The sequence below is a fragment of the Salvelinus fontinalis genome, chromosome 30 (genome assembly GCF_029448725.1).
Source record: "Salvelinus fontinalis isolate EN_2023a chromosome 30, ASM2944872v1, whole genome shotgun sequence".
Lineage (NCBI taxonomy): Eukaryota > Metazoa > Chordata > Actinopteri > Salmoniformes > Salmonidae > Salvelinus > Salvelinus fontinalis.
Window position 1 is genome coordinate 15,496,534 of NC_074694.1, and position 27,119 is coordinate 15,523,652.

General features: G+C 40.1%; 1 protein-coding gene across 1 annotated transcript; it reads right to left on the reverse strand.

Annotated features, from left to right (window-relative positions):
* Nucleotides 1-1,450: 1,450 nt before the first annotated feature.
* zmp:0000000760 (collagen alpha-1(XXII) chain) lies at nucleotides 1,451-23,386 on the reverse strand. Its single transcript, XM_055889853.1, has 27 exons — nucleotides 23,154-23,386; nucleotides 21,577-21,689; nucleotides 20,530-20,653; nucleotides 18,339-18,732; nucleotides 18,114-18,191; nucleotides 17,778-17,873; nucleotides 17,488-17,541; nucleotides 14,124-14,177; nucleotides 13,740-13,793; nucleotides 13,595-13,648; nucleotides 13,263-13,316; nucleotides 12,987-13,040; nucleotides 12,828-12,881; nucleotides 10,635-10,688; nucleotides 10,342-10,386; nucleotides 10,194-10,247; nucleotides 9,883-9,936; nucleotides 9,738-9,791; nucleotides 9,395-9,466; nucleotides 9,272-9,307; nucleotides 6,793-6,837; nucleotides 6,633-6,665; nucleotides 6,056-6,202; nucleotides 4,148-4,324; nucleotides 3,359-3,449; nucleotides 2,366-2,443; nucleotides 1,451-2,074 (listed from the first exon to the last, which is right to left on the reverse strand). The coding sequence occupies exons 2-27, from the start codon at nucleotides 21,653-21,655 to the stop codon at nucleotides 1,866-1,868; spliced, it is 2,298 nt and encodes a 765-aa protein (XP_055745828.1). The 5' UTR covers nucleotides 21,656-21,689; nucleotides 23,154-23,386; the 3' UTR covers nucleotides 1,451-1,865.
* Nucleotides 23,387-27,119: the final 3,733 nt, after the last annotated feature.

The following is a 27,119-nucleotide window of genomic DNA, read 5'->3' on the forward strand; positions in this document are numbered from 1 at the left end:
AGCAACATTGCTGAAATTTCTCAATTTATAGACAATTTGTCTTACCGTGGACTGATTTTTACAGATAATTTTGTAACCTTTCCAGCTTTATGCAAGGCAACAATTCTTAATCTTAGGTCTTCTGAGATCTCTTTTGTTCGAGGCATGGTTCACATCAGGCAATGCTTCTTGTGAATAGCAAATTCAAATGTTGTGTGTGTTTTTTATGGGACAGGGCAGCTCTAACCAAAATCTCCAATCTTTTCCAACCTACACTGTGAATGTTTAAATGATGTATTCAATATAGACAAGAAAAATACAATAACTTGTGTGTTATTAGTTTAAGCACACTGTGTTTGTCTATTGTTGTGACTTAGATGAAGATCAGATAAAATTTTATATAAAATGTATGCAGAAATCCAGATAATTCCAAAGGGTTCATATACTTTTTCTTGCTACTGTATTTTGATTGTATTTTGCATATGAGTGAAAGACACATTTCCCAACAGAAGCACATCAAACACAATTGTTGATGAATTCTCAAACGTGAAAACAGACCTGTTGATGTTGTGAAAGTTATGATTAGTTTCCGTGTTTGTCTACAATCATAACCACATGTTTCCACTTAAGGTATACAAGCAAACATCTTGTGAAACATACAGGCAGTGAACAATCTTTCATTACAGAATGAAAATAAAATGCATGGAACTCATTAATTAAACAAGATAAAAGTCTCAATCTACCAGATACAGAATACTGCACGCAGCGATAGCTGTCCAGGCCTGAAGATAAATAAAATAGGCACACAATGTGTACTGTTCTTTATGGTTCACATTTATGCTCCAGATCTTCCCACTACAATAGGTCATTTTGTTGGTTACTTCATAACGAAACAGCATTATGCCTTCTGGATAACACCTAAACCCTCTAGAAACAAGGCATACATTGTCATAATAATCAAATAACATAATCATTTCACAGTTAATGTCAGCTCATGGCAACTAATGTTTCACTGTCTGACACGAACTGTTATTAAAGACAGTTGGCTTTAACAGCATGCTGCTAGCCGTAATAGTAACCATTGGCTCGTAATAGCTGCAAGCCAAAAGAGTAACTGTTGGCTAACAGTAACTGCTAGCAATAACGGCAACTTTTGGGTTACAGCATATTGGCCATATAGTGGCCCTAAGCAATGGTGTAACTGATGCCAGAGGCTGTTGTCAACTGAGGTGGAATAAATGTTAATGTTTTAGGAAATTATTATGCAAGTATCATGTAAGCCTATTCAGGGAGGTTTTGATTGTTTCGGATTTAGATATGTAGCATGCCTCGACAGAATTGTGATAAACACTTTGCTGAACAATTTGTTTAATTACGAATTTTACGCTTGATTTTATATTCTACACAGCTCAATAATATATGGTAATAAAAAATAAACAGTGGAGCAAATGTTGTAGTAAAACAAGTTAGCAATCTTTTTTGGACTTTTATTATAAACAACAGTGATATTTGAAGACAACTAGGATCAGTTTAAATAAAATTTGTCAAATAAACTTTCAGAATTTTTAACAAAAATAATACTGTAGCTATTGGTGTCTTTTTCAAATGAACCATGAGAATGGAGTGTTGTTTTAAGGCCAACAGTACAAGTTTCTACAACAGATTTGTTTAGAGAAAGTCAAATGGGTATCTCAGTCATTCAGGGTGGAGATTGGATGCATATTTACATTGAAGCATTTATTTAGACTTTGATTTGAATACATGTATCAATAAAAAATCTCTTCTCTCTCCCAATCCACATCTCCCTAATCCACCTCTCCCCCTCTCCTCCTCTCTCCCTTTCATAATACATCCATGCAGCTTGGTCAAAAGTTTCCTCTTTGCCTCTATGGGTGTCTTCTCAACCTCTGGGGTGCATTCTGAGGTGATCCGTTGGTTGTGTTGTTGTTTAGCAGAGCGCACCCAGTGGTCTGACACACGCCTGGGACTCCTCGTAGTCCTGGGTGACCTCTCAGTCCAGGCCGGCCTACATGGCCTCTCTCGCCCTCTCGTCCTGGTGTGCCATTGAAGGCTCTGCCAGGTCTTCCACGTTGGCCTGGTGGATAAAGAAATGGAAATTCATTTTCAGTGGGTAAAGAATGACTGTGCCTACGAACTACTACACGGCTTTGAGAGTTTGCAGTAGACTTTATATTGACTTCCCATCTACTTTTCATTGTAAATAAATGAAATGCTGCAACATCTGCTTACCAAGAAACCGGCATCTGTTGTTATATAATGATTACAATAGAACTGGGCCCATCAAAGCTGTTGTTGGATTCCCTTTGCTATGCTGTAAAGCATTATTCAGACAATGAAAAGAATGCAGAATGAAATGTTGCGTTACCCTTTGGTCCCTGGTCTCCGATGTAGCCAGGTAGGCCATGGCCCTCTGCTCCCTTATCTCCTTGATCTCCTTGATCCCCTAGGAACCAGACACAATGTTTTCACAGCATGAAGGACAACAGGAAAACACATGATATGTGCCACTCCTGACAGTGCATGCCCCTGGGACTAAGCTGGTACACAGGAACAAGCAGTTCATGTTGATCAAGGACCATGTGTGTTACTGAGATCATCACCGGATAGATGTATAAAAATGCCTTGTAAATATTCATTAGTTTGGCTTGGGGAATGTACCATAAGTGTGAAGTCATGCTAGGCCCTAAAGCAATACATTATAATTCCCCAAGAGAACATACACAATGAAATACTTAGTTAAGTTCAGAGCCATATATATAGACAGAGTTGGGTCAGGTTTTAGAACAGCTGCCATGTTAGCACCTTTATTCTTGAAATGTTGGTGATGTAACAATACAATAATGCCTCTGATAGTTCCCTATGAAATGACCCACAGACATTTTTATTGATTAGCATTAGGCATAAACTAAACTGTGTTGTCGTGTCAACAAACATTCTGTTTTTACTGGACATCTTCATAGGTTTAGAAAACTATGAGAAATAAACAGCACAGGAAGTGTCAATTATTGCTTAGCAATGGCTAAGGAGGAGAAAGTGGCGCTCTCGGGAGGTTAAGACAGAAATCGTATTGGCCCAACTCTCTCTCTATATATGACTGTTTATCTATGTTACGTCTGCTCCATTCAACTTTTGGTTGTCATGGTATTTCTTTGCATATTTGTAGGCAAAATGAGAACCAGTTATGTGTACTTTTCAACAAATATGTATTGTTGCATGTCATAGAAACGACTAATCTAAACATACTGTCATGGTGAACAGCAATGGCTTATATATAGACATACATTTTCAGATATTGCATCAAAGGAATGATGAGATCAATTTCGTTCTGGCAGTCATTCATTTGTACAGTATTTCTCACCTGGCTGTCCTTGTTGGCCTGCGTCTCCTACCTCCCCATAGAATCCTGGTTGTCCGATCTCTCCATTCACACCGGCAATACCATCACCACCCTAGAAACACAACAACCAAAAGACTCTTAAGTGAGGTGAGCTTTGACAGAGATAAAACATGAGATATTTACATGATAAGGTTATCGCAGGCCAAAACATGGGGCTTGACAGGAGTATTTTTAGACATTTGTGTCTTTATGAACTTGAAAGACTCTGTGGTTTGAAAATGTTAGTATAGGAAACATGAACAGAGTCTGTCTTAATGCTTAATAATTGTGGAAAAGGCTTTCCACTCCAGGGATGCTGGTGAATCCCTCCAAGAACCGATCAACACAGAGCAAGTGCCTCTTCTGCGACTTCTTATTTGTCTTCACGGGAACATGGAAAGTCTGAATGTTTTCATTCCAACCTATACTGCCAAATATTTCAGCTCTCTCACCCCAAGTGCTTCCAATATGTAAGCATTTTACTTGGCCCGGGGAGACACAGAAACATAATAACGTATGGAGTGTGCACTTCAACAGTGTTCCTGAGCAAAATGACCTATTAATTAATATTCATTTATTCCTACAGACAGTGTCTATAGGAATAAACACACACACACACACACACACACACACACACACACACACACACACACACACACACACACACACACACACACACACACACACACACACACACACACACACACACACACACACACACACACACACACACACTGACAGCATAGTAACCCTCTAACATATGACACTCACTGGAGGTCCCGGGGGTCCCTTTTGTCCAGAGGGACCGGGGGCACCCAAGGGGACGTCTCCGTAGAGTGGGCACACGGCGGCACACGTCCTCTTCACCGAGTTAGCAAAGGTGGACATCTGTTCCAGCACCACTCTTTTGCAAACCTCAATCACGTGTTGTGCGGAGAGGGTTGGGCCCTGCGGAAACAAATCATGACTGCATCCATCACTTGGGACAACGACAACCCGATAAGGAATATGACAGAACAGGAAAGGCTGGGCAAGGCTGGCACAACCAGCAGCATGCAGGGCTCTGTGAGGAAATGGGTGGGTGTCTGTAATGAACAGTGAGAAAACACAGCCAACAATATTTCGTTTAGGCTCATTATAGATTTACAGCCGTACAAAATGCAACCCTTGCTGCGAGTCACAAAAAAAACAACACTAATGAGAAACCATTTACAAGAATTCTCGACACCACATTGATACCACACATGGTCTAACAACATGTACATCAATCTCCCCTGACTCAAAGTAGAGGAGAGATTGACTGCATCACTACTGGTCTTTGTGAGAGGTATTGACACGTTAAAAGTACCGAACTGTCTGTTCAATCGGTTAACACCCAGCTCAGACACTCATACATACCCCACAAGACATGCCACCAGAGGTCTCTTCACAGTCTCCAAGTCCAGAACAGAGGCAAGGAAACACACAGTATTACATAGAACCATGACTACATGGAACTCTCTCCCACCTCAGGTAACTCAAGCTAGCAGTAACATTACTTTAAAAACAGATAAAACAACCTCAAAACACAACGCAGACTGTGAAGACACACACACACACACACACACACACACACACACACACACACACACACACACACACACACACACACACACACACACACACACACACAAACACACACACACACACACACACACACACACAAACACACACAAACACACAAACACACACACACACACACACACACACACACACACACAAACACACACACACACACACACACACACACACACACACACACACACACACACACACACACACACACACACACATTCTACACACACCAACACATTATTCTTAGTAATGTAACGTAGTATTGTAATGCAGTAATGGAGCAATATAAATTTGTATAATGCACAATGTTTTGTTTAATGTAATGTTTTATCTCTGTGTGGACCCCAGGAAGAGAAGCTGCCTTGGCAACAGCTAATGGAGATCCTAATCAAATATTATATTCTAAATATGCCAATCGCTACAATGACTAAGTCTGTCGGAACAGCTTTGATGAGGTTAGGGTGGGGTATCTGTGAAATGTCTTTTTTCAAAGAAAACAGTAGATACGTAGCTGGCAGAGGAGGCTGGTGGGAGGAGCTATAGGAGGACAGGCTCATTGTAATGGCTGAAATTGAATAAATGGAACAATATCAAACACATCAAACATATGGAAACCTCATGTTTAATTCCATTCCAGCCATTACAATGAGCCCATCCTCCTATAGCTCCTCCCACCAGCCTCCTCTGGTAGCTGGCATATTGTTGTGATGCAGGTTGGAAATATGGTGGCTTGTTTTAAGGGATTAGTCAGTGCTACAGTAACATGCACACTGATGGGAGCCAGTAGTATTGTTCTTTATACAACACAATTGAAAGCAGGTTCCAGTCTCTCTAACGACTAGGCGTTGATGAGTCATCCACTGCATGTGTGACTTTATGTGTTTTACTATGTGAGTCACAGCTGAGTAAAGATAATACTGACTTCGTCCTTTTTTCCATTTCAGACCCAGACAGTCAATAAATAGGCCTACTTCGATTTCAAACGTTTATATGGCACTCGCCCAAAACAAAGTAAGTTACTTGACCATTTCAGATCGTGGTGGACATGGCCGTCTCTGTACTTACCGGTGGCCCTGGCGGCCCCTGAAATCCGACTGGTCCTCCATCGCCACGCACCCCTTTTGTTCCGACTGGGCCTGTGCGTCCAGGCTCGCCCCCTGGCCCACGCTTCCCCCGGCCACCGTGGGGACCCTGTGCACCCGCGTCTCCAACCTAGATCACAGACAGAGCATCAAAGGACATGTTCTGTAATACATACACAAGCTACTGATAGGTTAGGTAGTAAGCTGCCCAGGACAACAATCTCTCTCACACAGTGCTCATTTGTTAGAATAACTAGACACAGCATTACGAGACATTGTGTGCAGGTAGCCTAGCGGTTAAGCACATTGGGCTAGTAACTGAGAGGTCTCTGGTTCAAATCCCAGAGCTGACTAAGTGAATAATGGTCCCTTGAGCAAGGCACTCAACCCTCAATGCTCTGGATAAGAGTGTCTGCTAATATATGTAAAATGTCTCATGAAATAAGACATGGCTGTGCAGAAATCCAGATCTTGACTATAATCCATCTTATGCAATGACTGTTGTCTTCATTTTGTTTTATGTGACTATTGTACTACAAAGCAAAGAAACGATATCTTACCTCGCCTTTGGGGCCCTTTTCTCCTTTTTCTCCCTGTAAGAAACCCCAGAGTGAATGCAGTTAGATAACTTGGGCTTCGTGACTACTGCTCAAAATTAAGTAGATACAATTTAATATAATGAAATGTGTATATGAAAAAACAAAGCAATAGTATAAGTACCGTTTCACCATTGACACCTTGGATCCCTTCAATGCCTATATCTCCCTGGAAGATACAATTGAAACAAAACTTGATTAGAATGGCCTGGCATCTTTTTCACAGGCTGTCTGTCTGTCTGAACATGTAGTCCTCGTGGACTGAAACGCAACACAGCATTTCCTTTGACTCTAATTCATTTGATGTTCAGGACAGCGTTTATCTCACATCCATTCATCACCACTACTCTTTGATGGCCCGCAAATATTTGCTTTCTTCTTCTTCTTCTCATCCAGGAGCAGGATGTGTGTGTGTGTGTGTGTGTGTGTGTGTGTGTGTGTGTGTGTGTGTGTGTGTGTGTGTGTGTGTGTGTGTGTGTGTGTGTGTGTGTGTGTGTGTGTGTGTGTGTGTGTGTGTGTGTGTGTGTGTGTGTGTGTGTTAGTGTGTGTGTTAGTGTGTGTGTTAGTGTGTGTTAGTGTGTGTGTTAGTGTGTAGTCAGGATGTGTGTGTGTGTGTATGTGTGTGTATGTGTGTAGTGAATGTGTCTCCAGAGTCCTTTGCCTCTGTCCTGATGGATGGCAAATGTCAAATGAACATGCACTTCAGAAATACTGCAAAAAACTACTTTGGTTTATCGGGGACCTAAAGTTCCAACATGCTCTATGTTTTTAACAGCAGGCCACTCCGTGTCTCCCTTTAGACTATGTAACCATGGTCTATGGGGCGGCAGGTAACCTAGCGGTTAAGAGTGTTGGGCCAGTAAATGAACGGTTGCTGGTTCCAATCCCTGAGCTGACTATGTGAAAAATCTATCACTTCTGAAAATGGATCTGGTTAAGAGTGTCTGCTTAAATGTATCAGTCTGCATAAAAATTATACTCAGTATCTGATGTCTAACTCTATTTAGTGTTACTGGGAAAGTGTTATTTTTTATTTTTTATTAAGTATTATTGAGGTTGTGTGTATAATAAAATGAAATAACATGATTCCGACTTTCGAGAAAAAGGTTTGTGCAAATAATGATTTACATCTTATAATCCCTTGATACATTTCCTAATCCGTTGAGCATTTTCAGCGCTTTTAAAGCCAGCACGAAAGGCTCCTGAAATAGGTTATATTCGGATTTGAGAGCTGACACTGGAAGGAGAACAGAGAAGCCCATGGTTTTACTCACACACACTTTGTAGTCTGACGCCACTACGAGCCAACTAATGATGCAGCCAAAATGGAGTGATGCTATGCACTGCAGTACAGTGGGGATTGTCTCGCATCAGACAAGATCAAGCCTAAAAAACGAGTTGGAAGTCAGATGTTTGATCTAACTACATCAGGGGTTCTATGGAATGGGAGACTGTGGTTTAACACCATGGAAGAATGTTTCCTAATGCATGAAACGACGCATTGATTTTATAACGAATAAGGCACATGTGATTGAGAGGATTGTAAGAAAAGCATCCTGTAAACACCTATAACAGGTCCCATCCAGACCACATAGTACAAAGCAAGCTTTGAGTTTGGTATCAGCAGCCAATTAAATAGCTAGAACAGGCTGTGAACAGACTCCTGGGGGAAGTTTAGCACCAACGTTAACTTCCGGTCCAGATGGGGAGAGAATAGGATATTCTGGATGAAGAGCCAAGGCTCTGGGAAAGCCAATGTGTCACAGCTAGTGAACATGCCACGAGAGAACAGGATATCCAATCAGGTGGGGAGAACTAAGTGAATCGTCCGCTTCTTTGTTTGTTCCGCCCTGGTCATGGGGGTTGACGTGGGGTTGTTGACAGGTGAATGGGGGGTAGTGGGCTACAGAAGATCTCTCAGTGGTGACACATGAAACCACAAGAACTGGCAGCAGTAACATAGCCATTGTATCAGGCTGCTATGTATCAGACCAGAAAGGACAGGTCATATATTTTGTCTGTGTACATCTCTGGATATTGATCTAGTGCAGCTATTGGCAAAAGGCGTCCCTCCAGTGATTTTTGTTCTTCAAATAGGGGGATTGGTTTGCTCAAAAAGACTGTAAAATCACCAGGAATTTGGCTAAAATGAGTTTCATTTAGCAAATATGTTCCGAAGTAATCCCATGTATAAAAATAAATGGCTTAGTTGTTGTCTTACTGTAGATGTGGACTCCAGAACATTCACTCCTCCAAAAATCGTCTGCGGCTGAACTAGTCGACTACCCCTAGGCTAGTGTTTCATTTGACCTCTTTGTGACTGTTTTGTAATAGTCGGAAAGTGTTGGTACTGTGTTGAATACAGTAGCAAGTCTCATTATCAAGTCAGTTAATTTCGAAGATGTGCTTTTATGTAAAATTCTGAAGAACGTCATCCGAACTCACTGGCACTTATATAGGTATTGGTACCAGTTCCACCTTAGCTTTGATACCACAGACAATGTAATGTTATCGAGGTGTAGACTCTGACTAATTAATGTCTTGACACTTGACTTCATTAATCAAGTCCTAACACAGTACAGTAGGTGAATAAAGTTGCTTACCTTGGGCCCTGGCCGGCCAGCTACTCCCACATGCCCCTGTTCGAGAAACAACATGTTTTAGTGGTTTACAGAGAATGAACTTGTATTTCAAAGAGTTTACAAAGAGTCATCCGGAACACTCACGACAGGTCCTGGGGGTCCAATAAATCCGGGTCTTCCTGGCTTTGCTGCTGATCCTTTATAACCTCTGGGGCCCTGGAGAGAGAAACAGGTCTTACATTTAGCAGAGGGACTACTTTCTTTTCTCTTAAAGGGAAACTCCACTCAAAAAACAATATTTTGGTATTTTTTTCATTGGTGCACTGTCGATACATTCCCAAAAATGTTTTGCATGTCAGAAGTCAAGTTTTCAAGATATTGGACTTTCAAGAAGCAAAGTGTCACCGGCCACATTATCATGACGATACAAAATGCAATGGCTCCGTAAAGTGAGACGTGTGAAGATGTGAAAGCCAACTGTACTTACTGTTTGGCCTTGAGGCCCCATCTCCCCTGCCGGCCCCAGCATTCCTTTCTCTCCCTGTTGAGGGTAAAACCCACATACCTTTATTACCGTATATGAATCAAACTAATGAAAAAGTATTGTTTGTTTCATGAGATAGTTCCGTTACCATTATTCCGAATTGTCCGTTTCTGCCCTCCGGGCCCTGGGGTCCTTGGTAAGCCTTGAGAAGGGACGGAGGATAGCACAGATCAGATACAGACAATAGATAGGGTCCACATCCATCGTGCTATACACAAGGTCAAAGCATTAACCGTATACAAGGTCAACGCATTAACCGTACACAAGGTCAACGCATTAACCGTACACAAGGTCAACGCATTAGCCGCGTTGGATAAAAGCGTCTGCTAAATGGCATTTATTATTTATATTATTGCTATTGTAAACAGCAACATGGATGATACAAGACAGTGAACCTACCTCTATTCCTATGTCCCCATCTCTCCCGGGCAAACCAGGATCTCCTATAATGCCCTGTGAAGATATATTGTTATTGATGTTACTAAAAGTTTGCCCATGCTTGTTCATCTCTGAGATTGAAATGTAAATTTCAGTCAGAATATTTAACCTTTTGTCCAATGGTGCCATATCTTCCTTTTGATCCTTGGGATCCCTGGTGTTGACAAACAAGTTGAGTAATGAGACTGTTGTTATCACTGATAACTGATATATACACACACTGTATATATATATATATATATATATATATATATATGTGTGTATATATATGTAATTTAAGTCATGTACATCTTTGTATACTGCATATGCTGTAAATATATATTGTTGTTGTTGGTGAATACAGTGGAAGAGGAACTGTTTGCATGTTTAGAAATGAGAGACCCGATTAGGTGCCATACGTACAGGTTTTCCCTTTTCCCCAGCAACTCCTGACTCTCCAGGATCACCTACAACACCCTGCCAAGACAACGTAAAGACAAACCACATGTTTATTCTGTTTCACTGAAATGAGACCAACTTTCCTTTCAATTTGTTCCTGCTTGTTGTGACCGGAGATGTTTTAATGTTTCACTAAGGACGTCTTCATCTACAGTGGAATTAGGAGACATTTGAAAGATACTTCTTGCCTTGTTAGCTGACCTGCAGATGGTCCTCCCTCTAGGAAATCACTAGGGTTGAAAGTGCTACCGTTACTAACCCAATTTGTTGTGTTGCTATGGTTTGCATACTTAAAACTAATCCCAAACCTGGCCACAGGTACTAAGTTTGTTTGTGGAAAGAGCCAAAGTGCCAGAACATATCTTTCCGCCATGGCCTCGTCTCAACATAAAATTGTATTCATTTCTCTGTGTGCGTGCATAAAGGCTTGGCAGGTGGCAGAAAGTGAATTTACAATTGGTTTATGGGTTGTAGCAGTGTTAATTTCATCAAAAACTAGTGAATAGTGACTAAAATATTCGTCAAACACCTGTTTTTCAGGGACAATTGACGAGACTATAACTGACTAAATAGACTGTGAAAAACTGTTGACTAAAATGAGATAAGACAAAAATTATCTCTGTTCCTAAAATCGGACTACTAAGTGGACTGGGCAAGAGTATTTGGAGAGATTGAGAGTTTTCAGTGATAAGCACTATTCATGACATTGAACAGGAGCTAATGACTGTTTCCCCCAGTGTTCTAGTTGAGTCACTAAACCTTGAGTCCAAATCAAGTCCCAAGTATATAATGTATATAAAACGTTTGTGGGAAATGTGGGAGGTTTGAGTGAGACTACAAATTCAAAGACAGCCTACTTTTCTATACTCAAGGGAGAGAAAAAAATAGACATTGTATGAGTCTGTTTGTTTTGTATGTACTATCTATGTAGCCTGAATTAATAATTTACATGGCCAGATTAATAATTTACATGGCCATTGTTACATATTCTTATGTGTGTCCTATTTCTGCTGCTGGGAAGAGAATAGGATGATGTTATGGTTAAATCTCTGTTGGTAAGACAAGGCTATGTTTGTTTGTGCACATGGAAATCAGTGATTTATGTTTACTATAGGCATAGCTGCAGGAAGTAGGAGTGCTGAAAAAAAAAAAAAATATATATATATAGAAAAATATATACTTTCTTCACAAAAGTAGTGCCCTGGGCCTTTAATAGTCCTGTATTAGCAGACTGATATACCCGTCTTCAGCACCAGCGCTGGCAAAAAAAGTTTGTCCACCCCCCCAAACTACTTCCCGCGGCTATGACTATAGGTTAATAAGACAATACAAATGTGATATTTTAGTCAAAATGACTAACAGGCTGACTACACTGCTCGCGTCGTGTGCGCGAGCGTTGCAAAATAAATGTAGAAAACACTGCTCGCGCGCGCCAACGAGAGTCTGCGTTGCCAAGGGCTAAAATAGAAGTCAGTTCTATTTCTGATGCAGATCGCAATGCAAGTCCTGCCTCTCCCATCTCCTCAATGGTTTATAGAAGCAGGTACCCACGTGCCATCTCCTCATTGGTTATACCCACGTGGCTGACTGAAAGATGAACAAAGTCAGTGGCGGTAATGCACCTCATTTATGAAAGTTGCCAATCGCAATATAAAGTCAAGAGAAGAAAAAGCCTGGAAGGAGGAGAGATGACTAGAAATTATTCGGTTGACCATTTTATGTGTGGATTAATTGGCGGAGTAGAGGACCTTGTGCATTTCAGGTAAAATAACAACTCAATGTTTGTATCCCAGGACAAATTAGCTAGCAACAGCAAGCTAGCTAAAAAGGACAAATTAGCTAGCAAGTGCAAGCTAGCTAGCTAAATTGCCATAAATGTTTAGGGCTTTTCGACCTGTCCCCAAATTAATGTAATTGGTTCAGAGTTTGTTTTGATATTTTAACCTGGGTGTCCTGATCGCGTTTGGTGTGGGGGGACAAAATACATTTATGCACGATGGCGCAGGCGCACTGCCGGTTTGGGTTCCGTGAAATAGTAGAGTAAATCTAAAAAAGAGTGCCAAAACTAACACTGGGTTGTAGATACAGTATTATTATTATTATTATTATTACAAGTGGGGTTTGGTGTGAACATGTGTGATGTGGCTCTTAACATACCTGCTTTCCCTGTGACCCAGGAGGTCCTTCAACACCGGAGGCCCCTTCTTCTCCCTACAAACAATACAAGCATAAAATGTTATTGAAAATGTAATAATTCATAGGAGAGAACATGGAAAAATAAGAGTTTCTGGTGGAAAATTATTAAATTATATTCACCTTCACTCCTGTATATCCTGGAATTCCTTCATATCCAAGTGGACCTGGATCACCCTGCAAGAAGACAGAGAAGTTAGTCAATGATGATAAAACCAATGACAAGTGGGATTGATCACTAGTATACTGCAATATGGCTGTGTTTACACAGGCAGTCCAATTCTGATATTTTTGGTAAAAGAGCTGACCTGATTGGTCAAAAGACCAATTTGTGGAAAAAGATCAGAATTGGGCTGCCTGTCTAAATGAAGCCTGTCTCCCATCTTTAGAAAGACGTACCGTTTCTCCTTGTACTCCGGTCCCACCCAGCTCTCCAGGTGACCCCTGAGTTCCCTGGAATCATTATTAAAACATTAAAATGAGACCCTCTTAATCTTCTATTAAATAGAACAAGCACGGCACTCAGCAAAATAACACACTCATGAAAAGTTTTTTTTTTTTTTTAAGTTTACTTTTCAACTTGACTACATATGCTTAAGAGCCATATGTATTCTATATACAGTACATGTATGGTTCTGCAATGTGCACAATGATGCGTTTAACACACCTAATGGAAGCCTATGGGATTTGAAGAGACCCTATCATCCATTACGAAGGACAACACAACCTACCTTGAAGCCCCCGGCACCATGTAATCCCTTCAGACCTTTGGGACCTCTGTCGCCCTGAAACACAGCAGCTCGTTAGCACTAATCTGCACCGTGACACCAGACACCAGCTAAAGAGATGATGGATATGTGTTTGAGGGTGGATTACATCAAGGCCGTGAAGTCCTCTCATCCCCTTGTTCCCGCTGATTCCTGCGATGCCCTGAGGGAGACAGGTTGTTGTTATCCACAGTGCATACACACACACGATAACATACACACTATACACACACACACTGTACACATGGATTTAGTACTGTAGATATGTGGCAGTGGTGGAGTAGGGGCCTAAGGGCACACAGTGTGTTGTGAAATCTGTGAATGTATTGTAATGTTTTTAAAATTGTATAAACTGCCTTAATTTTGCTGGACCCCAGGAAGCGCATCAGCAGCTAATGGAGATCCATAATAAATACAAATACAAATTTCTTCTGACAACTCAACCAGACAGATACAGATCTGATACAGGTCGGGGTCAGATGTCGTGTCTTACCTTAGGGCCTGGCTCTCCAACGTGGCCATAGTCACCTGTCTGTCCCATACCTCCCTGCAACAGAAGAGAAGTTTGAATTAGTTACAAAAGAGACTTGGGAGGGAGACAGTGTGAGCTGTATAGCAGGCGGAAAACCAGATTAGCCAAGATACATAAAAAATATGTAATTCTAGTCAAATGTGCTCTCGCATCATGTAGGACACAGAAGCTCAGCACAGGGACTTTCCTATTTTTCAGTTTCACACAGTGTTCATGTAAAAGCATAAGACTGAACTTAATTAGATGTGAAATAATCAATTATGTCAATGGTGAACTAGAGCAACGTCTCCCAGCTGTCCATTGTGACTGTTATGCAGTAGTCTTGGCCGGCGGAATGTGTCTCTGACTGATGCTATAAACAGATTAGACACTGGATCAACACATTGGAGTTTCCCAATCTGTCAAGTGTGTGGGCATCACAGTAAGGTATATGCATTTCATTGTGGCCTTCAAATGGAACATACAATTTATATCCAAGCGCTTGAAGCTATGATAATAACCATAACATTTCCTTGAAGGAGGAAATCTGAACATGGGCTAATAGGGGATCCAAGTAATACACGATGATCATAATGATGTGTCAAATGTTTACTTTAGACCAAAGATCTTATTAGTGAGCGACAGGTTAAGCCACTGAAACACAGGGTTAGTGTTAACACAATGTAGGCCACAATTTATGACCCGAGGAAAGATGTGTCTTAGTTAAGGGAAAATTGAAACATTTATTCTGTTAGTGTTTCCACACAAATGTCCACATCCTCACTCATATAAGACAACGTGTTGGCCTATGAATTGGGGATATTCCACTTAGTCAACCAACACCGTTGAACAAGACCAACAGTCCTCTGTGCCATGGCACTAGTTTATTTAACCATTTCACCTCAGACCACTCTATGTCAGCTGCTAAGAGGCTAACCTTGGAGACGATAGACACTTTATCCAGAAGCATGACCGTGAACTTTACAACTTTACAGTTTTTTAAAAAGCGATTAGTATGTAGCAGGGGACTAATGGAAGGACCACCCACCGGGACAGACAGTACATATATATCTGAGCCAGGAAATGCCCTCCTCAGGCACCAGCGGGGGTGGCAGTAAACATGGTTGTTCTCTGTGACTTACATACTGGCAGGAGGTGAGGGCTCCACTGAGTCTGAGAAGACAGATTTTGGCCCCCAACTGAGCTCCATAAACAGCTTGTCCCCCTCATCCGCCTGCTGTGAGTGAGTACCCAGCATGGCCATTTGTGTGTGTCTGTGTGTGTGTGTGTGCGTGCGTGTATGAGAGCGCATGCGTGTGTGCTTTGAGTAGTATATGGGAAATTTTTACCCAGAGTCTCTCCAGCCGAAAGGGCATGTTATATGCCAAGCCAACAACTCATTTCTCATGTACAAGACAAGTCATCTGTCTTTGAAGACCCAATAGAAGCCCTGCACACTATTAGTCACATGTTCTCTGTTCTCTGAGTTGTGGCTCCAGCATACCACCAAGAGCTGGAGCTGCTACATCAAAGAGCTAAATTAGTCTTACAGATGTAGGATCTTTCTTTGATCACCCTGTTGCATGACAACCTTCCTGCAATGCAGGACATTTTTAACATGTAGTGTATTGGTTTAAAAAGGCTTCTGAAGTTTGTAATTTCCACTTTGACATTTCAGACTTGATTTTCCCTTCTGACAAAAATGTCCATTAATTATATTTATCATAATAATTTACATTTCCTGTTGCTGCAGGATTATTTTCCTGCTGTAGCAAACTGGTTCAAATGAAGATCCTACACCAGTAACTCAGCCTCAAATGGAACTAATCATGTCTACTGCCTGAAGCTTATAACCAGGGAGGGTTATGTTCACATGGTCAAACATGTAATTGAATCCTGATGCAGTGAGTATGCCATATCCTTTAATTAAACTGCTTAGTAAACATGTTGGCCTCTGCTATGCGCTGGATGGTTCTCTATTGTATTTTAAGAGGTGTTCTGTTCTCAACTCTCTCCACTTTTCTGACAATGACAAAGCATTATTCCTTTAGAGCGCTGAGTGCTATGTAAATGAAGGGCAGTAGAATGATGCTAATAACTATGATGACTGTGATGATGAAATGATGACTATGATGACTGTGATGATGAAATAATGACTGATGACTATGGTTACTATGAAGATGAAATAATGACTGATGACTATGGTTACTATGAAGATGAAATAATGACTATGGTGACTATGGTTACTATGAAGATGAAATAATGACTATGGTGACTATGGTTACTATGAAGATGAAATAATGACTATGGTTACTATGAAGATGAAATAATGACTATGATGACTATGGTTACTATGAAGATGAAATAATGACTATGGTTACTATGAAGATGAAATAATGACTATGATGACTATGGTTACTATGAAGATGAAATAATGACTATGGTTACTATGAAGATGAAATAATGACTATGATGACTATGGTTACTATGAAGATGAAATAATGACTATGGTTACTATGAAGATGAAATAATGACTATGATGACTATGGTTACTATGAAGATGAAATAATGACTATGGTTACTATGAAGATGAAATAATGACTGATGACTATGGTTACTATGAAGATGAAATAATGACTGATGACTATGGTTACTATGAAGATGAAATAATGACTATGGTGACTATGGTTACTATGAAGATGAAATAATGACTATGGTTACTATGAAGATGAAATAATGACTATGATGACTATGGTTACTATGAAGATGAAATGATGACGAAAAAATGATTCACATGTATGAGAACATAACAAGCCACTGTAATAAGTAACACAACATTCATTATTAGAATATTACTCAACTGACTGCTTTCACTGGCTGAGGATTTGTCAAATTCAGATTAATTCTATTAAGTATGAATCTCCTAATGTTTAAGTGAAACCAGTCTATGATGCTTTGCCATATTGATCTAAAAGTAATATTATCACTTCCACTTCACGTCCATTGTCGTGCGGTGTTCCCTGTTTCTGCTTCTGTTCCCATCGTGCCGTCTCTCAGTATGTTTCCATTGTATTTTCCACAACTTCACTGCTGTCCCGCAAGCAGGGGTTTTCCTATTTCATTCACACGCAGTTCAATTTAACTCTTTACGCTGTACCAACCTCTGTAGTCAATCTGGGGTCTATAGCCCAACATCCAAATGTCTGTCACTGTAAAATCCACAACACCAACAGAGCGCAAACATTCTGAATGACAATTAGCACTCATTATTGTTCTAAGTTGTTGACCCTCACTAAAGAAAGTTCAACTTAACACTGTAGTGAGAATTGGGCTGTAATGCCCTTACCCAGTTGCCTAGTCTTCCTGGCTCTCCTGTGTTGCCTGGGAGACCTCTGTGACCCTGCAGAAGGAGACATACAGTTGGAGTAGTTAGCATTAGCCTGGACCGCAACCTAGTCATGCCAAGTTGGCTCTCCAGCCAGGTCCAATGCTGTTACCAACTCTTTTATCTATCATTGCCACAAAGGAGTTGGCTAACAGCAGACCGAACAGACTAGACCACCAGGCTAACGGCTCTCAGATCATTATTCAAAGCAGTGGTGCTGTTATGGGAACTGTATTGGGCTTAGTAGTCACCTTCGGTCCTGGGGGTCCCTGGTTGCCAGGCTGTCCGTGCATACACTTACAGGTGGCCCTTCCTGCTGTCAGGCCAATCTCAGCATGCCCTCCACACTAAACAGAATAGAACAGTAGAGAACTTGATTAGTCAGTCCATCTGCAGAGACAGAAATTGTTATTCTGTCCTGTTCTCCACTCCCTAGAGACAATACACGAACACACAACACACATTTGGGAGAACATAGTCACTGCTATGGGAGACAATGAGAAAAGAGGCTGGATTTAAAGACACACTGTACTATACGTATCTGTCACTGAAAAACATGAACCTGCTGGCAGTCACACCCAACTCACCACACTGGAGAGCTCACAGCAGCCTTCTGAGTAGGCTTTCTCTGGATCACAGGACACATCCATCTGTTGGAGGTCTACCTACAGTACCAGGACACAAGACATTGCGGTCAGTGGGCTTTCATATGAACGCTGAATTGACCATGGAGCATTGATCAATTTATAGACACAACTACAAAATACTGTAGGAAACCCAGCATGATTTGGTTTGAACAGCACAGAACTTACTGAGGCGGAGCGATCTCCCACAGCCCTCTTCACGATAGAGGTGTAACCCTGGCGGATGATGGGTCTAGGATCATCGATGGGCTCCACGCTCACCTCCTCGCAGTCCACCAGCAACTTGACCTTATCGGCCTTGACCTGCAGCGCCAGCTTGTGCCACTCTCCATCAAACAACTTGTCCACCCGGTGGAAGGTGCGTAGCATCTGGGTGCCATGGGGGCTGGTGTAGAAGAAGTCCAGAGAGCGTGTGTCGCCCTGAAAACGGAGGCCCACCTGTTCACGTCCATCGGGGTCGCTGACCTGCCACAAGTTCCAGGACCTCTTGGCGGTGTCCTTCGTCACCTTAAATGTGGCAATGACGGAGTAGTCGGAGGGCAGACCGTCGGGGTACACATCGCTGTGGCACGACAATCATGGGGTATTAGGAGACACTTAATATAGTTGAAAACATTAAATCATATTTTCATGCAGAACAAGCACTGGCATTTATAGTGTAATTGTATTTTGAATAAAATGATCAAATACTTTTGAAACAACAGAATCAGTGTTTCACAAGCTTAACGTTGGATCCCTTATCCCACTGCTTTTAAACTTCTGCTCGTGGTCTCAAAGCACCCCCCACCCTAGTTGGAAAATGAAGCTCATTCAACCTACCATTAATGTTTTCAATCAGAACAGGCCTGTTGCACAACCTAATTTTATATACCCTCTTCTCTCCCTCTCTGGCTTCCTGTCAGGGCAAATCATTCCTGTTGCCTTTTTGATGCTGTACTTTGTATTTGATGTACAGTAACGCACTTCTGCTACTCAATATAAACATTTCTTAGTTGTCAGGCGTCGAAGGTTGATTGAGGACAGCTTTGCTGGCAACAACACAGAGAAGGAAAATACAGTTGAACTAGGGATGTTCAGTGCCTCCCAGCAACGAGGAGACAGACAGCATAAATAAGAAAACAAACAGCTGAGTGTGTAGCATATCTATGCCAAGAAAGTGTCAATCAGGGTTTGAGGATAGTTGGGGAAAATCCTTGCCTTTTCCAATTGAACGATGATGTATTTCTTTTCAAAGGAAACCCTGGATGATAGGCTGATACACTAATACAACTCATAATGCGTTTTGACTAACAGCACGTCATTATGCTAATCGACAAAGAATCAACTGCTATATTCATCCATTGTGATGACAATGAAATTCCAGTGGTGTTCCACCAACTGTCCAATGGTGACTATCAAGTGATGAAGCAAAGGCAAATGTTGAGGTTTTACGTGCCGGAGAGGAAATCAAATTTGTTGTTTGAAGGTGGGCATAATTACACTGAGTGGAAAAACGGCGGAAACCCCACTGGCAAAGAGGCCGAGAAGAAATGATACACATCGCCATTAGATCTCTCATTTGGGTGCATGGTCTTAGCTCACTTTTGCTTGCTCACATCAGAGGAAAGTAGGAAACCTTAAGATAAACATCATTACTCACCATCAGTGAGGAGGAATAACAAAGTATGGACTTTTTTTTATCACATATTGATGGAGGAAGAGCACCCGGATCTCCTTAAGGAGGGTTCAACATACTGGACGTCGCAGATAGAAACACCATGAATAGAGCTAATATGATGACTTTATCTACATGTTAGTGACACATGTATATTCTATAACAACAATTTCCACAATGTTGTTCCCTAGAAGATGCACCCCTGGTCTATTGCAGGCCTGTGTGTTCAGTTTGAATATCTGGAAAATTCTGCTTTGGACCACTTTGGAAATAAGAGTTTTCCTGTGTTATCATGTTTTACTGTTATCCTCTGAGATTGTTATCATGTTTTACTGTTATCCTCTGAGATTGTTATCATGTTTTACTGTTATCCTCTGAGATTGTTATCATGTTTTACTGTTATCCTCTGAGATTGTTATCATGTTTTACTGTTATCCTCTGAGATTGTTATCATGTTTTACTGTTATGCTCTGAGATTGTTATCATGTTTTACTGTTATCCTCTGAGATTGTTATCATGTTTTACTGTTATCCTCTGAGATTGTTATCATGTTTTACTGTTATCCTCTGAGATTGTTATCATGTTTTACTGTTATCCTCTGAGATTGAAATGCACATCTTAACATATGTTTTATTTTTTAACCTCGTCATCAAATTCCAGTCTATTCAAATCCATTTGGCGTCACTGTGTGCGTGCAGACAGTACCTCATGGTTTTGCGTAGGTGGATGGCGGGGTTCACACGGTAGGCCACTGAATCAGGTTCAGATCCAACCACTTTCCTCACCCCTCTGGACTTAGATACACGGAACTCCTCTAGCATGTCATAACCTCAGAGTAAAAACACGCAGCTCAGTTTTTCACCAATGTCATGTTCAAAGGGTTGAGGATTAAAGTAAGAAAATGAATGATGAGGATCTGGATGAAACACATCATTTAAAAAGTCACACATAAGGTTACACAGTGCAGTGGGGATGGGCATGTGGAAGGACTGGAAAGTTTAATAAATCAAAAAGGTATCTATCGCACAATATGATCAATCAAACAATGGTTATTGGTATTCATGTTACTGGTATTCATGTTACTGGTATTCATGTTACTGATATTCATGTTACTGATATTCATGTTACTGGTATTCAACAGCAGCAAACTTTGTCAATCTAATGTTTTGTGAAATTGTTATTTGTTCAATCAGTGTTGATTTGCAGTAACTGTCACTTAGAACAGTGTAATTGATTACTCACTACAAAAGGATATTACACTTGGCACAACATGAATTTAGTTGACTATCATGACACTCACTCCCACAGTTTAAGGGTCATCATAGAGATCCTATTAAATTATTCAAATTCCTAATTCTATGGGTGTCATTTCATTCGGAAAAAGGGAAGTCTGGATGTTTTTGTGACTTCACAATGACGTCAGTTAGGATTGGTAGTGATACATTCTGTTAAGCCTAAATCACAGACTGACTGCAGGAAATACTCAAGAAGGGAAGGATGTGTGTTCTTCTGAGAGTGCAATGGTTTTATGTGCCAGTGCTGCTGCCTGCTGGTTATGCAAGAGATAGAGGATACAATTATATTGCATTGCATGGACCACTGTTCATAAGTTCCCGCACCTACCAAGTTTGCCAACATTAGACAGAAAGAAAACATAGACACAGACTTGAGAAAAGCTGTAAATCAATCAACTAATATTACTAGACGCTCAATAAACAGGAAAGAAAATATGTTATGGAAGGGCCTACTTACTTGGTAATTCCTGGCATTTGGTCAATCCAACGAGAGCTAGAAGCACTGGGAAAACCAGCATCTCTTTGAAGACTGGCATTTTCAAAATGTGATGTGTCAGGGATTATATGTGCCTACAAAAGTACAACAAGAGAAACTATAATATAATTGAAATGTTAGCCATTTTTCCCAATTAACTTATAGTGAGGAACAGTGCACGTACTGATTTACTATATGTAGACATAGCCCTGTTCAAATCAAATAAATAAAAACTCAACAATAAACATCAATAATAGAAAAAAACAGCAATATTTTGATTCTAGGATACATTTTGACTACATATAACCACAATAATACCCATCATGTCAATCACATATTTTACAGGTTTATGCAGGACTATAAATCACCCTTAAATAGGCTATAAAAATGATGTACTGTAAAAAAGTATGTACTTTTCCATTTGGAATTATATTATGTCATATAATAATATGAAATCAAGTCCACTCAGGCAATAGGGTCGAAAAGTGCCTATACTAACTTGTTCGGTATGGAAGGAGTCACATAATTACTTATGAACCGTTAAAAAAAAATCGATATCAACTTCACGATTATCCAAAGAAATAAAATCATACCATATTAAACAATATCATGTACACATAAATGGTGTAAAATACTTAAGTAAAAATACTTTAAAGTACTACTTAAGTCGTTTTTTGGGGTATCTGTACTTTACGATTTACATTTTTGACAACTTTTACTTTTACTTTACTACATTCCTAAAGAAAATGATGTACTTTTTACTCCATACATTTTCCGTTACACCCAAAGTACTCATTACATTCTGAATTCTTAGCAAGACAGGAAAATGGTCCAATTCATGCACTTGTAAGGAGAACATCCCTGGTCAGCCCTACTGCCTCTGATCTGGCGGACTCACTAAACACAAATGCTTAATATGTAAACTATATTTGAGTGTTGTAGTGTGCCCCTGGCTATCCATAAATAAAATAAAAACAAGACAATTGTGCTGTTTGATTTGCTTAATACCAGCAATTTGAAATAATTGATACTTTTACTTTTGATACTTATTTACATATTTACTCAAGTAGTATTTTACCATGTGACTTTTACTTTCACCTGAGTCATTTTCTATTAAGGTATCTTTACTTTTACTCAAGTATGATATTGGGTACTTTTTCCACCACTGGAAAATATCTTGACAATTGCACAGAACTGAGTGAAATATTTCATTTAGTTAAAAGTAGGCTAAAGTTCATTTTGGGTGTTTGACATTTTGATCCCATAAAACAGTACTAATTATAAGAATCAAAACCCATACAGTAGAATTTACTGTACTGAATTGATGGGGTTATTCTCTTAATCTACTCTTAAATTAGATAAATTACACTTTTTAACGTCAGTAATATTTGTCCACAATAAATCAATGGCTTATTGATGGAGCTAAGGTTATCCTTGAGGTTATCCTAGGAAATAGTTCCGACCACAAACAAAATCCACCATCATATTTAAATTAAAGTATTATAAAACATAAATATACCTGTTTGATGAATGTAGACAGTATTGTAAAAATCACTCACATATTCTTGAAAAAGAGGCCTCCGATGTGAACTGCAGACTGTTCCTTTACAGTTCCCGCAGTGAGGATGTAACCAATTTTAAAGTGGCATCCCTAGGCCAAACCTTGCCTTAAACAGGAGGATCATTCAATCCGACAGTGGTGGGTCTCAGGAAGACCGGACCCTTGTGCTCCACTCTACCTTCGGGTCCCCAGGGGATCTGAAATCTCCCATAGGCCCGTCGCATCTGCTGAAACACACTTCAACGCAAGGGGATTGCTCAGGACAACTGTTAAATCCACCTTTCCTTTTTATACATGCCAGGTGCTCAAGCAAACCCTTGATTATACTATTTTTACACATTATTATTGGTATGGGATATAATAGACTGAATTTAATTGGCGAGGAGCATGCAGCCTTTCCTTTCCTACACATATCATGTCCTATGAAGCCAGCTTAATAATTATTTAGCAATGAATAGGCTAATTCTTGTTTGCATGTTAACTTGTCACAGTTCACATATTATTTTCATTATTGTAGGCCGCTTTTATAATAATAATTTTGTCAAATAAAATGTGAAATGAAACTGTTTTTGGTTAGATGACCACCTTCCCAGGACAGTCAGCCTTTGTGCCGATTCCCACTGGTAGAAACGTGTAGTATGTCGAGGCCAAGCGCGAGGAGCGTTATGCAAACATTCTTCATGCAGAGAATGATGCTGGGAATACCATTAACCCAAACCGCATTTATGTGGGGTGTATTGGGCCAATGGGGCCTAACATAAAATTAGCGTTAGATTGGTACAATACACCCTCCTTATGGACCTTCGCTGATCAGAATTATATTCAGTTGTATCACCTTTTTTTTGTCGTACACACCTTGGCATTAGAGTCACAGTCTGTAGATTTTATACAAATGAAATACAACCCATTTATTTGCTCCTTTGTTTACATTTCTGTTGACCCACAGATGATATGGGTGGCCTGTATAGGCCAGTTATTGAGCCAAGCTAAAGTTGTCTCTAATTTGACATTTATGGGATTAGCACCATTATCACAACCCTTAAATTTGAAAGAAACAAAAGTTGATATGATCTGAGCGATTTCGAAGGGGATTGAATGATCTGTAAGAAACGCATATACGGACCATGTTGAAATGTAACAGTTCAAGTTTCCACATTTTCCAAAATTCAAGGATTCTTGGGTGAAACTGTATCTATCGACTGATGAAATGTAGTTGGCCTATTTATAGAGCACTCTAACTCATGTGGCCTATATAAAGTAGTCTATATAAAGTAATCTATATAAAGTAGTTTATCTAAAGTAGCCTATAAAAAGTAGTCTATATAAAGGATCCTATATAAAGTCTCCTACATAAAGTAGTCTATATAAAGTAGTCTATATAAAGTAGTTGATCTAAAGTAGCCTATATACAGTATTCTATATAAAATAGCCTATATACAGTATTCTATATAAAGTAATCTATATAAAGTAGTTTATCTAAAGTAGCCTATAAAAAGTAGTCTATATAAAGGATCCTATATAAAGTCTCCTACATAAAGTAGTCTATATAAAGTAGTCTATATAAAGTAATCTATATAAAGTAGTTTATCTAAAGTAGCCTATAAAAAGTAGTCTATATAAAGGATCCTATATAAAGTCTCCTACATAAAGTAGTCTATATAAAGTAGCCAATATAATGTAGTCTATATAATGTAGTCTATATAAAATAGCCTATATACAGTATTCTATATAATGTAGACTATATAAAGTAGTCTATACAAAGTAGCCTGTATAAAGTAGTCTATATAAAGTAGTCTATATAAAGTACTCTACATAAAGTAGCCTACATAAAGTACTATATATAAAGTAGCCTATATACAGTATTGTCACGTTCCTGACCTGTTTTCCCTTGTTTTTGTATTTGTTTAGTATGGTCATGGCGTGAGTTGGGGTGGGCATTCTATGTTGTGTGTCTAGTTTGTCTGTTTCTGTGTTCAGCCTAATATGGTTCTCAATCAGAGGCAGCTGTCAATCGTTGTCCCTGATTGAGAATCATATATAGGTGGCTTGTTTTGTGTTGGGGATTGTGGGTGGTTGTTTCCTGTCTCTGTGTTTGTGTTCTGCACCAGATAGGACTGTCTCGGTTTTCACGTTTGTTGTTTTGTATTGTTGTAAGTGTTCACAGTTACAACAGTTCGTTGAACACTAACTGCGCTGCATTTTGGTCCTCTCCTACATCCCAGGAAGAAAGCCGTTACAAGTATTCTATATAAAGTAGTCTATATAAAGTAGCCTACATAAAGTAGCCTACATATAGCCTTATTCTAAAGTTGATTTAATAGTTTTTTCCTCTCATCAATCTACACACAATATACCCCATCCAAATTATTAAAAATAAAAAACTGAATTATCACATTTACATAAGTATTCAGACCCTTTACTCAGTACTTTGCTGAAGCACCTTTGGCAGCAATTAAAGCCTTGAGTCTTCTTGAGTATGACGCTACAAGCTTGGCACACATGTATTTGGGGAGTTTCTCCCATTCTTCTATGCAGATCCACCCAAGCTCAGTCAGGTTGGATGTGGAGCATCGCTGCACAGCTATTTACAGGTCTCTCCAGAATTGTTCGATCGGGTTTACGTTCGGGCTCTGGCTGGGCCACTCAAGGACATTCAGAGACTTGTACAGCAGCCACTCCTGCGTTGCCTTGGCTATGTGCTTAAGGTTGTTGTCCTGTTGGAAGATGAACCTTCGCCCCAGTCTGAGGTCCTGTGTGCTCTGGAGCAGGTTTTCATCAAGGATCTCTCTGTACTTTGCTCCATTCATCTTTCCCTCGATCCTGACAAGTCTCCCAGTCCCTGCCACTGAAAAACATCCCCACAGCATGATGCTGCCACCACCATGCTTCACCGTAGGGATGGTGCCAGGTTTCCTACATACGTGACGCTTGGCATTCAGGCCAAAGACTTCAATCTTGATATCATCAGACCAGGGAATCTTGTTTCTCATCGTCTGAGAGTCCTTTAAGTGCCTTTTGGCAAACTCCAAGCAGGCTGTCATGTGCCTTTTACTGAGGTGTGGCAATCTGGCCATTCTACCATAAAGGCTTGATTGGTGGTGTACTGCAGAGATGGTTGTCTTTCTGGAAGTTTCACCCATCTCCACAGAGGAACTCTGGAGCTCTGTCAGTGACCATCAGGTTCTTGGTCACCTCCCTGACCAAGGCCCTTCTCCCCTGATTGCTCAGTTTGGCTGGGCAGCCGGCTCTAGGAAGAGTTTTGGTGGTTCCAAACTTCTTCCATTTAAGAATGATGGAGGCAACTGTGTTCTTGGGGACCTTCAATGCTGGATAAATGTTTTGGTACCCTTCCCCAAATCTGTGCCTCGACACAATCTTGTCTCGGCGCTCTACGGTCAATTCTTTCGACCTCATGGCTTCGTTTTTGCTCTGACATGCACTGTCAACTGTGGGACCTTATATAGACAGGTGTGTGCCTTTCCAAATCATGTCCAATCAATTGAATTTACCACAGGTGGACTCCAATCAAATTATATAAACATCTCAAGGGTGATCAATGGAAACAGGATGCACCTGAGCTCAATTTTGAGTCTCATAGCAAAGGTTCTGAATACCAATGTAAATAAACTATTTATGATTTTTTATCAGAAACTCAGTAATTCACAAAGTTTTTTCTTTCGCTTTGTCATTATGGGGTATTGTGTTTTTTTTTTTAAACTTAATCAATTTTTAGAATAAGGCTGTAACATAACAAAATGTAGAAAAAGGGAAGGGGTCTGAATACTTTCCGAATTAACTGTATATAAGGTAAAGTTGGACCATTTCCATATGATGCTAGATTCATTTTGTCTCTCTTTGTCTCTCCGCTGCATCCTATCGAGTCATTCTACAGAAATAATACATTATACTGTAATAATAATTTATAACATAATATTTAAAGAAACAGACAACTGTGTGAGCAATC